General features: G+C 36.4%; 1 protein-coding gene across 2 annotated transcripts in view; it reads right to left on the reverse strand.

The window, feature by feature from the left end:
- NCAM2 (neural cell adhesion molecule 2) overlaps nt 1–14,131 on the reverse strand; it is a 575,454-nt gene that overhangs the window by 88,844 nt on the left and 472,479 nt on the right. For both annotated transcript variants that reach the window (XM_025282108.3, XM_025282115.2), the window contains exon 12: nt 3,843–4,016. In XM_025282108.3, the coding sequence (XP_025137893.1) occupies nt 3,843–4,016 (174 nt within the window). The remainder of the gene's footprint in view (nt 1–3,842; nt 4,017–14,131) is intronic.

A 14,131-nucleotide genomic window follows, 5' to 3' on the forward strand; every position in this document is an offset into this window, starting at 1 on the left:
TTATATTCCTTGATTAGTGAAAAAGGCAAGAACTCAGAAAGTAAAAGTTTCATTGAATTTTTATTGAGAAAGTGCTCTTATGTTCAAATAAAACTTATCTCCCTTATTTTCAGGCCTAAATAAAGCAAAGTGTATAATAATTTTGGTTTACACTGGAAGGCATTCTTGTGTGATTCTAGTTGTGATTTTATATGTGTTTCTAAACATTTCACAAATCAATAGAAATAGATTATGCTATTTGAGAGAATTATTTTCTTCTCTGTTAAAAAGAGCTTGATATTTTAAAATATTAATTTTTCATTTTCAGTTTGAAGACTGAAAACTGAGTAGCAAGTTTGCAAGATTATTATTTTCTCTTCATTTGTGCCCAATGAGGTAAATATAACACTTACAAAATGTTAAATGATATGGTAATGAGTATGTCATGTAGCCCTCCCCGTCAAAAAGTCTTACTCCACCTATAATACATGATTTTCACTCATAATTAAATGTTAGGATGACTCACATTCCATATTTGAATAGTTCAGGTTTTTATATCTGATTTGCTCATAATTCTCTATGTTTTGAAAATTAGTTTTGTGTCACATCAATGATTGGGATGATCAGTAAGGGTTTAGTTAAGCCCTGGCAAAGAATATAATAATAGGTCCAGTCTTCAATTGCCCTCTAAGCCAGGTGCAGAGTGAGCAACTGAAATTCACAGAAGATTAATTAATGAGTCATTTAGAATCACAATTCACTAACAGGAAATTTCCTACTGAATGACATTACAATCAAGCAAGAGCTGATATTTATGTCTAGGTGACTTCCCTGGTGGCTCAGATGGTAAAGCATCTGCCTACAATGCGGGAGACCCAGGTTCGATTCCCGGGTTGGGAAGATCCTCTGGAGAAGGAAATGGCAACCCACTCTAGTACTCTTGCCTGGAAAATCCCATGGATGGAGGAGCATTGTAGGCTACAGTCCATGGGGTCACAAAGAGTAGGACATGACTGAGCGACTTCACTTTCACTATGATATTGGCAATTGGAATCAGATACATGAATTGTATATAATGTATTGTAGATAAACGGAAAAGTAACTAAAAAGACACTAAACTAATGTAAATTAGAAGAAGAAAATCACTCAGAGGGCAAAAAGATGCAGTAGCTGAAATATTCATGACCATATGCACCTACCTTTATACAGATAAACCTAAATCAATCTTCTAAGAAATGCCTCAAAGGCAATGAGTATGATTATGTTCATAAAAATCTCAAAGTTTAAGATGAATGATTAGCACAAATTATAAAACAAATATATAGTAATATCATTTTTTCATTATTCAAAAATATACGAGTCCCTTAACACATCTTCAAAGTAGATAAATACTTTGCTGCTGCTGCTAAGTCGCTTCAGTCGTGTCTGCCTCTGTGCGACCCCAGAGACAGCAGCCCACCAGGCTTCCTCGTCCCTGGGATTCTCCAGGCAGGAACACTGGAGTGGGTTGCGATTTCCTTCTCCAACGCATGAAAGTGAAAAGTGAAAGTGAAGTCTCTCAGTGAAGTCGCTCAGTCATTCCCAACACTTAGCGACCCCTTGGACTGCAGCCTACCAGGCTCCTCTGTCCATGGATTTTCCAGGCAAGAGTACTGGAGTGGGGTGCCATTGCCTTCTCCGAAATACTTTGCAATGGAAAACAATTAAAAAAATAATGCTAAATAAGATCGCAAATTCTGAGGTTTGTGTATATACGTATTCATAACTATACATAGGAACACACATTACAGATTTTATTATGTCTGACAATTCAAACTTCAACAAAATTTTGAGGTCTATGAAATGAAATCAGCCTTTTAAATTTTATTTTAAATAGATATATGATAAAGAGGATATTATAGTAAATATGGACATTTCAGCTAAGATGCCTGGAAGTAACTCAGACAGAAGATAGTTAGGGTTTGCCACAGGTGTAGACACGACTGAGTGACTGTCACTAGTGGCTATATTAAAATATAAATGCAATATAATGTAAGAAATATGCAGTTCCTTTCTTGCCACTCATTCTGGGGAAGAGAGAATTTTAGCTTGAAATCACGTCCAAAGCAGGTGTGATTGTGAGAGGATATTGTAGGTTTGGCCAGGGTATAAGACTAATTCTAGGCATTGTTAAAAGCACCTAAACTTGTCCAGTGAAGAAAATGTGAGCAAGATTGAAGTATCCCTTTTAAAGTAAACTATAGTGACTCAGTGAAATATGTGTGCTTAACGCAGAAAGTTTAAATCTAAACTATCTCATATATTCTAAAAGTCAAATTATTGATGTAAATTTTATAGCAAACATAACCATCATTATGCACTCCACATTTCATATTTCTATTAGTATAAAGCATTTGGTATTCTGATCTTTACTCTATTTTATATCTTTACCATATCTTTATGAAAATGGTACATCTCCTTGCTAAAGGAAGAACAAATGCCAGACACACATATTCTAGATTGCTAGGGTTGGTAATCCCAGTGGGATTACCCAGCTTGTGGAGGGTCTTGCAATGTAAATATTCTGCTAAGTGCAATTTCTATAATGTCCAGACTTGACATTTCTTGTCTTCATATCTGTGCCACTCAACTCTAGTGAGTCTAGAGTGATTTTATCTGTTCTGTCTCCATTGTCTACTAGGACACCGTCACAGGAAGGTTCATGCCTTTTATAGAAACCATACATATTACACCATACATGTTAGGGTCAAGGCAGAGCCAGCAGAGGGAAACTATGCAACAGTACTTTCTTTACTATTTTATACTATCTTTTTGGGCCACAAGATGTTATTCTATGTCCCAGTTGTGCGTTATGTGTCTAAGTCGCTCAGTCATGTCTGAGTCTGCGATCCCATGGACTGTAGCCCGCCAGGCTCATCTGTCCATGGAATTCTCCAGGCAAGAACACTGGAGTGGATTGCCATTCTATTCTTCAGGGCATCTTCCCCACTGAGGATTGGAACCTGGGTCTCCTGCATTGCAGGCAGATTCTTTACTATCTGAGCCACCAGGGAAGCAGTATATCCCAATTAACAGAGTCCCAATCTGTTAATTTACTATTGTTTCCTATTTAGTTTCTTCTCCTAATAATGGCAGAAATATCACACATTCATATGATGAAATTCTACATAAGTGGAAAGAAATGTTGTAAACTGTTTTAACTTCTCAGATTTAGCTAATTCTATTAATCAAAATGTCATGACTCTCAGTAAAAAATCTGAGTTTTTCAAACATAATTTTGAAGTAAATGTTAGCATGCGAGGTCAAGTTGTATAGGTGGCTTAATAAGTATATATGCAAGGCATCTATATTTTACAGTATGACTTTCATACCTACTTGTGAAAGAAATACTATTAATAAATGAAATTTGATAACTGATAATATTCAGCTTTCAAGTGTAACATGTCACCAATTTCTTTTCCAACACCCAAAGTTTAAATACAAACTTCTTCCTCTTGGCATTAAACTTTGGTGATTTTGCTCAATTCTTATTTTTTAAATCTTAGTTTTGGCCACACCACGCAGCTCATGGGATCTTATTTCCCCAACCAGTGACTGAACTCCAGGCTACGGCAGTGAAAGTGCTGAGTCCCAACCACTGGACCTCCAGAGAATTCCTAAAACTCTTTAAACTTGACTAAAGATGGAAAATTTTCTACTCTTTATTAATGAATTTTGAAGAAGAACAGGACAGTGGGAATGTCTCCCCATCCTATCTCATTAAAATAAAAATAGCACATTGAAGGGAAAATAAAAAGCTAATCATACAGGTATATTGAAGATGAGCTTGGATTAACCAACATGCTTTGAAATCACTGACTCACTTTGAACTCCATGGGAGCGTACTATTTTCCAGGTTTCTGATGCCACTTCTTTGACATCCACTTGATAGTGATTGATAGGCACACCTCCATGGGAGTCCGGCTTGCTGAAAGAAACCTTGGCTGTGGTCTGTGACAGCTCTATAATCTTCACTCCATAGGGACTTGATGGAACATCTACAAAGGGATAAAAACAAAGGAAATATAACCCAGGTAATGTGGATGGCCATTATTAAGATTTACGGTGCTCTGAGAACTAGGAATAAATGAAAATTGCTGCCTCTATCACTTAATATATTTGAATTACAAAGCTTGCACAAACCACTGAATGATATCTTCAAATTACAGGAAAGTATACACTAGTTCATGTTTATTACTGTAGAAAATAGTAAATTCAATATCAAATTTCATTTATTAAGGGAATAATTTTACTTCTGTCTTTACTATCCAATATAAGCATTTTATTTCCATTCAAGAAAAACAAGTTCCTGAGTGTGTGTGTGTGTGAGCGAGAGAGAGAGAAGGCAGCTACAAGTAAAATATAAGAAAACTAGATTTTATTGAATTATGAACATAAATAATTATCTTTAGTGAAAATGTGAGATTTATTTTGTTTATAAAAATTATATTAATAATTGGGCAAATGTTTAGAGAAATTGTCATGAAATAAATAAAACTTTAAACTATCTTTTAAAATTTTCCTTATGAATCATTTAATTAAAATAATGTTACATATTTAAGTTTTAATCCTTTAGATGAGATATTTACATTTTAATCCCTGCAATTAAAGGAAACAGTTACAAAATCTTTTTTCTATGTGCTTTGTAATAATCCTTTACTCATATTACTTCAAACTCAAGAAGATACCCTTGAGCAGATACCTTTGGGTGAAACTTCATTGTATTTTCTAGTACACAAAGCCTTGTAAAGAATTATCTGAAAGGCCAAACAAGCAACAGGAGAGTATAAGAGAGAAAACAGTCTTGATGAAATCAATGAAACCTCTGCTCTGAAAACATGAGCAATTAGAGACGTGTTAAACATTAAAAGAATTTCTCTCTGTCCCTTCTGTCTCTCAGTCTCAGTCTTTCTTCAATATCACATTTGAAAAAAATCATAAAGATTAGAAATATATGCAATTTAGGTAAATTATATATAGGTATTTTATAAATATATAAATTAAGTATATAGTTCCATCTCAGGAATAAACTTTACAAAAAGAAAATCACTTGATTGAAAATAATGCAGTAAATGTAAATTTTTGACTCAGTATAATCAAACATTCATATAAAAATCTCTAATGGCTGTCAAGAGTCAAATGTGCCTTATTTGCTAGAGTTAAAAGAGAGTACTGTAGATCACATAAAAATGTCTTACAAATGACACTGGACAAGAGCCAAGAGGTCAGGTTTATGGCCTTTTGGATATTAATATTGTAAAGAAATGCAACAGTGTACATTTCAGGTCTAATTAGTGATTGCAAATTATTTGGCAGTCCTATGAAGTGCATTATACTAAAACTCTAAGGTTCAGAAATAAATATGCAGAATATGGATGCATCCCAAAGTCATACAACTATGAAAATATTACCTGGAAATAGACATTTTAAGTTATCTTAATAATTTATTTAAGCTGTCATATATAAACATTATTATAATTTTACAGGGCTTCCCTGGTGGCTTAGATGGTAAAGAAAAGTTTCTTTAATCACTAGGTTATAGCCAAAGTTTCTTTTCATCTGTAGGTTTGATCTAAAGTTTGCAGAAGAGGGAAAACAAACACACATTGATTGTTCCGGGTAAGACTGACCCCGTGTTGAGTGACTCTGTAACATCAATTAGGACTAAGTTGGGCATCACAGCAATAACATTTAGTTTAAGGGCACATTTCAAAAGAAAAGTTTTTAAGTACTAGTGGAGGCTGGAAGAGCTTCCCAGGTGGTTCAGAGGTAAAGAATCTGCCTGCCAATGCAGGAGATGTAGGTTTTGATCCCTGAGTCAGGAAGATCCCGTAGAGTAGGAAATGGTAATCTGCTTCAGTATTCTTGCCTGGACAATCCCATGGACAGAGGAGCCTGGTGGGATACTGCCCAGAGGTCGCAAAGAGTTGGACATAACTGAGACTGAGCACGCATGCAGAGAGAGAGGAGTGATACTTCTGGGCTCCCACCTTTGACCCTATGGTATGTACACAGTTTGGGGTTCTTACCCTTAGTACAGAAGTATGTACCATTTGCTAAGCTGTATACTCTGACATGGTACACCAACTGAACCTTTAATCTTAGCATAAATGTACCATCACAAAAGTATAGGTGAGTGGGTATTTTTTCTATCTATTCTCAGGCCTCTTGACTCTTAGCTTGGTTTTCATTTATATTTATTTTTTGTTGGCCTCTTCTTTCTCTTACCTGACTAAAAAGAAAAGTGTGTTTGTAATTTGAAGCTCTAAAATCTTTTTTTAGATAAAATCTGATTTTATATGTCCAACCACCCAATGACTACTAAATTATGAATTTCTTGAGGAAAGGGAAAAAATATTTGCTATACATAATTTATACATGCAAGCATATATACATACATATATACACGGATGTACTGTTGAAAAAAGTGATGGGCTATACTAAGGCCTCAGGAAATATATGATAAATTACAATTTTCATCAATTAAAAATATGATACAGAGGTACAGACTTTGGCCAAGTAAATAGTGCCTGACATCTAAACTAACACCTCTAATTCTTCTCTCCACTTTCTCAATTGTTTCATAATCACATTCATTCTTGATCCTATCTCTGATATATACATCAGCATTAGTCACAAAGTTATTTTTATTTTTCTTGCATTTTAATTCTTGAGAAAATTCCGTGAGACGGTGAAGGACAGGGAAGCCTGGCGTGCTACAGTCTTTGGTGTCTCAAAGAGTCAGATACCACTTAGCAACTGAATAACAAAATCTTTTCATTCCTGCTTGCACTGTGAACTCCAGAGCCCATGCCCCATATGCTTCTTCCTGAAATGCCATTAGTGGCTCTCAGCTTCCTCTTCTATTGGACAGCCCACCAAGTTTGAATCCATATGGCATGGAAATGCAAAATCAATATTTCTAAAGCACCACTCTGATCACGTTACTTTCCTGAGGAGATATTCAGGAGCTTCCTCCTCTTTACAACCTCAAACTTAGACTTTTCTGTCTGGCTTTCAAGATCCTGAAATATCTAACCTCACTGGGTGTATTCAAGCAAAAGATCATATTTTAAAAGATGATCAAACACAACCCACTGTTTCAAATGGGGATTGTGGATGTTGAATTTCATTCACAATGCTCCCATCGTTCCATCTCAATAACTAAAGAATGCCACCTATCACTAAATGAATAAAAAGGATAATTGTACAAACACTTTATTTATATTTCTTTTTCCTTTTCATCTCTACAAGTACCAACATAGGATTGGGTGAAAAGCCTGGATATATATCATCAGAATCTATAAATCCAAAGTCTAGCCTTTTGTCAGCTGCAACCTTGGACATGTCTGTTAATCTTTTCCACAGTCAGTATTTTTCTCCCCAAAATGGAGATTAGAATAACGTCCACGCTAGGGATGTTACTTGCATTAAGTAATGAAAAACATGTACACCAGAACCTGAAATATATTAATAATAAGCACTTAGTAAATATTAGTCATCATAGTTTTGCTATCCTTCCCCGATAACCACATTCTTACTATCACTTTATTTTGTATCCACTGACATCTTTCAATATTCAGTCAAGTGGACGGTAAAAGATACAATACTGAGATTCAGCTTAGAAATTTTTGCTGTGTATAGTAGCAAAGAGTTGCTGTTGCAGTCCAGGAGTCACATAGGGACCGTCTGTGAAGCTGATGTATGATTCTAGGCAAATAAAACTCATTTAGTTTCAGTTTTATTTTAAGCAAAATGTTAATAATAACAGCATTAAAGTTGCTGTTGTGCGGGTAAGTTAATGGGGATATATATCACAGGGTATTTACAAATATCATTCCACTTACCCTTTCTTTAAAACAGCTCTCAGTGTCTAAATAACATTGATGTAAATTTTAATACTTAAGCATATGTCTAAAGTCATAGTTTGATCAAAGTATAAAGGAGAAAACATAAAAAATCTTTCTTGGTAATCATTTATATGTTGTAACAGGTAAAGGAATAATAAGAGGAGTTGCTTCTCTGACTTTAATTCTGATAAAATAAAACAATACAATTAAATAAGATGGAACTAGTACATAAAGTTAGAGTATAAACAACTTGATTAATAAGGAAGAGGGCAATAAGCAGATATATATGTGTATGTATATCTATATATACATATCTATATGTATCTCTCTCTATATATATATAGATAGATATATAGATATACATACACAGAGAGATTTGGAAACAAATTCAAAACAATACATCAAATATTATGTTCCCCTGCCCAACAACAAAACAGCATCCTAAAATGAAGATACTCCCTATAAAGCAGAATCTTGAAAGCACATGCCCCAAGATATTCATGTGGAGGAAAAGAGTTGAAGAATATAATGTACTTATAAAGGATAATTTGGGTAAGTAAATTTTTTAAAAACATTTTCAACTTGATTATGAATCATGAGATTAAAAAACAGTATTTCTTCAGGAGTCAGGATTAGGTAGGGGCTTATAGAAATCATGATGTCTGTTCACTCAAGTTGCACCCTATCACTTCTGGATTCATGGACATCCAACCTCTGATTTTTCCAAGGCCAAACTCTTCATCGTGGAATGATATTACTTTTACTTTTCTGCAGAACACTGTCATCAGGGAGCTCTTCTCTTCCTTTTATTTTTCTTTGGACTTTCAGTCTCGCTTTCTTCTCTGTCTTATTATGATGAATTAAAAAGATTTCTGCAGTTCTACTCTCTTCTCAGACAACAAGCTCTTTAGTTTCCCTATCACACAACTTAGCTGTTTTGAGTTTCTACCCCAACATCTTTACTTCTGAAACTTTGGTTTCCTGGATTGCTGGGAAAATGGCAATTAAGATACAGTGGTTCAGAGACACTGACTCAGCTCTTTCCCCAGCAGTGAGGGTACAGTATCACTTAACTTAGATCACTCAGAACAATTTGTCAATCTTGTAAGATTTTTAAAATAATTTTTCTTAATATTTGTAATCAGTTTTTCTAAAATGGTGTTTGAATCCTTATCTCAAATACTTTCTTATGATACCCCTCCTCCATTTCTATCACTATGCTACTCCTCTTTACTAAAAGCAAACTAGTACAGCCACTATGGAGAACAGTGTGGAGATTCCTTAAAACTAATACAGTTATGTAAAGTTTAAAAATAAAATAAAATTTAAAAAAAATAAAAATAAAATAAAATTAAAAAAAAAAAAAAAAAAAAAAAAACTGGAAATAGACCTGCCTTATGATCCAGCAATCCCACTGCTGGGCATACACACTGAGGAAACCAGAAGGGAAAGAGACACGAGTACCCCAGTGTTCATCGCAGCACTGTTTATAATAGCCAGGACATGGAAGCAACGTAGATGTCCATCAGCAGATGAATGGATAAGAAAGCTGTGGTACATATACACAATGGAGTACTACTCAGCCATTAAAAAGAATACATTTGAATCAGTTCTAATGAGGTGGATGAAACTGGAGCCTATTATACAGAGTGAAGTAAGCTAGAAAGAAAAACACCAATACAGTAGACTAACGCATATATATGGAATTTAGAAAGATGGTAACAATAACCCTGTGTACGAGACAGCAAAAGAGACACTGATGTACAGAACAGTCTTATGGACTCTGTGGGAGAGGGAGAGGGCGGGAAGATTTGGGAGAATGGCATTGAAACATGTAAAATATCATGTATGAAATGAGTTGCCAGTCCAGGTTCGATGCACGATACTGGATGCTTGGGGCTGGTGCACTGGGACGACCCAGAGGGATGGAATGGGGAGGGAGGAGGGAGGAGGGTTCAGGATGGGGAACACAAGTATACCTGTGGCAGATTCATTTTGATATTTGGCAAAACTAATACAGTTATGTAAAGTTTAAAAATAAAATAAAATTAATAAAAAAATAAAAGCAATGAAAGGCTAAAATCTTTATTCCCTAGGCTCACTTGCTGCTATGGTTGTTACCACCATAAAGGCATTTAGGATGAGTGGCACATCCTCGTGGTTTAACATGCTGAACCAGTGTGAGTGCCATTCCTATTCTTCTGAGCAGGTGCATGTGGACAAGAGGACATACAGATGTGGATTACAGAAGTACCTCAACTCCCTACTCCACAGTCTATTCAATTTCTGGTGCCGGGGGCTGTGAAATCAGCAGAAGGGTAGCTTGACTGCAAAGTTTCTTGACCTCTGATGAGTAGTTGCAGACTTGACTTTGGACCTCACTTGAGGTATATTAAGACCTTGAAGTCAAAAGACTGGTGGCTATCTCATGCCTTCCCTCTCCCCTGTTTCTCAAATAAATTTATAACCACCCATGTCTCCATATTAAAGTATTATTTCCTGGTTTATTTACCAATCTCCACCTGATAAAAGTCCCAAATATTAAGGGAATTCTCATATAAAGAATTGAGTTTCCTAGATTTAGTAAGACCCTACCATGCAGAGTGTATATATCAACTGCATTCACCTCAAGGATAATGCTGAAACGGCTTTCATCTGCTTCGGCTCTGAGAGGCCACATTATTTACAATAAATTTTATATATTTTCCTATTTCAATTGTGAGCTTAATCTAACATTATAGACAATCTGTAGCACATCTGAAACTGTAAATTCCTCATTTCATTACCAATCTGGTTTGCTCCAAATTCCAAATCAAATCATTATTATATTGATCTTTTAACATCATTTGATCACATACGTTTAAAATTTTCTCCTCACAGGTAGTGACACTAATCTTCTGAATAATTGTTTTCAATTTTATTTGTTCATTTACTTTTATAACTGTCAGGAAAACTACAGCCTGGGGGGCTGCAGTCCATGAGGTTGCAAAGAGTCGGACATGACAGAGCGACTAAGCACATACACACAACTATGACTCATAAGCAAATCAAATGATGCATTTTGAACCCTTAATACATTCAATAATTCATCTAAATCTACCATAAGCCAGGTAATTTTCAAAGACAAAACTTTTCCTTATAGTATAGGAAAAAAGAGAAAGATGTAGATTTTTCAGGTTAGATATCTCAAAATTGATTATGTAAGAGAAACTTACATATTAAATAATACATATTAAAAATTACATATTAAAACTCAACATGTAGAAAACTAAGATCATGGCATCCAGTCACATATCTTCATGCCAAATAGATGAGGAAACAATGGCTGACTTCATTTTTCTGGGCTCCAAAATCACTGCAGATGGTGACTGCAGCCATGAAATTAAAAGACGCTTACTCCTTGGAAAGAAAGTTATGACCAACCTAGATACTATCATTCAAAAGCAGAGATATTACTTTGCCAACAAAGGTCCATCTAGTTTAAGTATATGGTTTTTCCAGTGGTCATGTATGGATGGGAGAGTTGGACTGTGAATAAAGCTGAGTGCTGAAGAATTGATGCTTTTGAAGTGTGGTGCTGGAGAAGACTCTTGAGAGTCCCTTGGACTGCAAGGAGTTCCAACCAGTCCATTCTAAAGGAGATCAGTCCTGGGTGTTCTTTGGAAGGAATGATGCTAAAGCTGAAACTCTAGTACTTTGGCCACCTCATGCGAAGATTTGACTCATTGGAAAAGACTCTGATGCTGGGAGGGATTGGGGGCAGGAGGAAAAGGGGACTACAGAGGATGAGATGGCTGGATGGCATCACCGACTCGATGGACGTGAGTTTGAGTGAACTCCGGAGTTGGTGATGGACAGGGAGGCCTGGCAGCTGTGATTCATGCGGTCGCAAAGAGTCAGACATGACTGAGCGACTGAACTGAACTGAACTCCTTGGAAGGAAAGTTATGACTAACCTAGATAGGATACTAAAAAGCAGAGACATTTCTTTGCCAACAAAGGTCCACCTAGTTAAAGCTATGGTTTTTCAAGTGTTCATGTATGGATGTGAGAGTTGGACTATAAAGAAAGATGAGTGTCAAAGAATTGATGCTTTTGAACTGTGGTATTTGAGAAGTAAGAGTCTTGAGAGGCCCTTGGACTGCAAGGAGATCCAACCAATCCATCCTAAAGGAGATCAATCCTGGGTGTTTATTGGTAGGACTGATTTTGAAGCTGAAACTCCAATACTTTGGCCACGTGATGCAAAGGGCTAACTCATTTGAAAAGACCCTGATGCTGGGAAAGATTGAGGGCAGGGGGAGAAGGAGACAACAGAGGATGAGATGGTTAGATGGCATCACCGACTCAATGGAGATGGGTTTGGGTGGATTCTGGGAGTTGGTGATGGACAGGGAGGCCTGGCCTGCTGCGGTTCATGTGGTCATAAAGGGTCAGACACGACTGAGCGACTGAACTGAACTGAACTGAAGAGAAACTTAGTTTTATATTTAGTTGAAGAAAGTGTATTTTCCAATGAACTGATTTCAAGCTGCTTTCACATTTTATGGAACATGGGTCTAGATAAAATGTAGTCCAGGTACAAGGGCAAGTAGATTGACTATAATTACATATCAACAGAATTCTGTTCAATTGATCCAATTTAACCTGTAAGAAGGTCTCTATTCTTAAAAATGATTTGCATAGGCTGAACCATGACATAGGTGAAAATGCAAATGACTGCCTCATGGTATTTGTGAATTAAATCAATCTTGGAAAGAGAGCAAAAATACTGGATTTGACAAGATCTCATTAAGTTAAAAGGATGAGCTCAAATGGACAAGATGAAATTTAATAGGGGTAAGTACAGAGTCCTGAACTGAGGTTAAAACAAATCAGTTGTGAAGCATAGCGCAGGAGACCTCAGCAGGTCTCCTAGTATTAGCTTGTGTGAAAAAATGAGGTAGGAAGAGACTTGAAGGAAAAAAGTGGCAAATAAAGTGAAATTTATGAATTGTTTAATAAAATACAATGTCCATAATAAATAAGATTGTTATCCCAGTATCAGATACTACTGTGCATTCATCATCTATGATGTCCTAGAATTAGCCAGTTTTAAAAAGAGACCTAGCTACTCTCAGCTGCTGTTATTGTTCAGTTGCTAGGTCATGTCCAAATCTTTATGACCCCAAGGACTGCAGCTCTCCAGGCTTCCCTGTCCTTCACTATTTCCTGGAGTTTGCTCAAATCCATGGCCATTGAGTCAATGACTTTATATAATTATCTCATATCTGCTACCATTTCTATCATTTTCCTTCAGTCTTTCCCAGCGTGAGGGTCTTTTTCCAATAAGTCCAGTCTTCGCATCAGGTGGCCAAAGTATTAGAGCTTTAGCTTCAGCATCAGTCCTTACAATGTATATTTTGGGTTGATTTCCTTTAGGATTGACTGGTTTGATCTCCTTGCTGTCCAAGGGATTCTTAAGAGTTTCTCCAGCACCACAATTCAAAAGTATCAAATTCTGGTGCTCAGCCTTCTTTATGTTCTAACTCTCACATGACTACTGGAAAAACCATAGCTTTGACAACACTCATAGTGAAGAATGATACTTAAAAACTAAGATCTGGCTGCCAAGCATGCTCTTTTGTTACTGGGATGTTGTAGCTCTCAAGTTCTCTCAGTGTGTAGAATTATCTTAAAAATTATTTTCTAAATCACATTCCTGGCAAAAGGAAGCTCCCTGTAGAAGTGGTTGAACACACACACACACCCCTCCACTTCTTTTCTCTATCCAGCTATGTACACAAGACCAGAGTACCCCCAAGACCCAATCATCAACTCTGGATCATTCTAATTTTTGCATTTACTGATCTCTTCCCCAAAGGTGAGATAATTATATTGATTTTATTAGCCATGCTATATTAGCCACGCTAAGCCTACAAACTTCAGAAATTAATCATTCATCACTGCCCCCATTTCTTTATTGAAAACTCTCCTTACTCTGATCAGGCTCCCATACTCTTCTCTGGGTTGCTGTCTCTGTCTTAAAACAGGCACATCATATGCTGGATTGCCGTGCCCTACCCCATCCACATAAAAATACCCACTTTGCTCAGATGTGAAAAATGAAAGTGAAAATGTTAGTCACTCAGTCATGTCTGACTCTTTGTGACCCCATGGACTGTAGCCCACCAGGCTCCTCCGTCCATGGAACTCTCCAGGCAAGAATACTGCAGTGGATTGCCTCCATTTCCTTCCAGGGGATATTCCCAACCCAGGGATTG

Source organism: Bubalus bubalis, chromosome 1, assembly GCF_019923935.1.
Source record: "Bubalus bubalis isolate 160015118507 breed Murrah chromosome 1, NDDB_SH_1, whole genome shotgun sequence".
Taxonomy (NCBI): domain Eukaryota; kingdom Metazoa; phylum Chordata; class Mammalia; order Artiodactyla; family Bovidae; genus Bubalus; species Bubalus bubalis.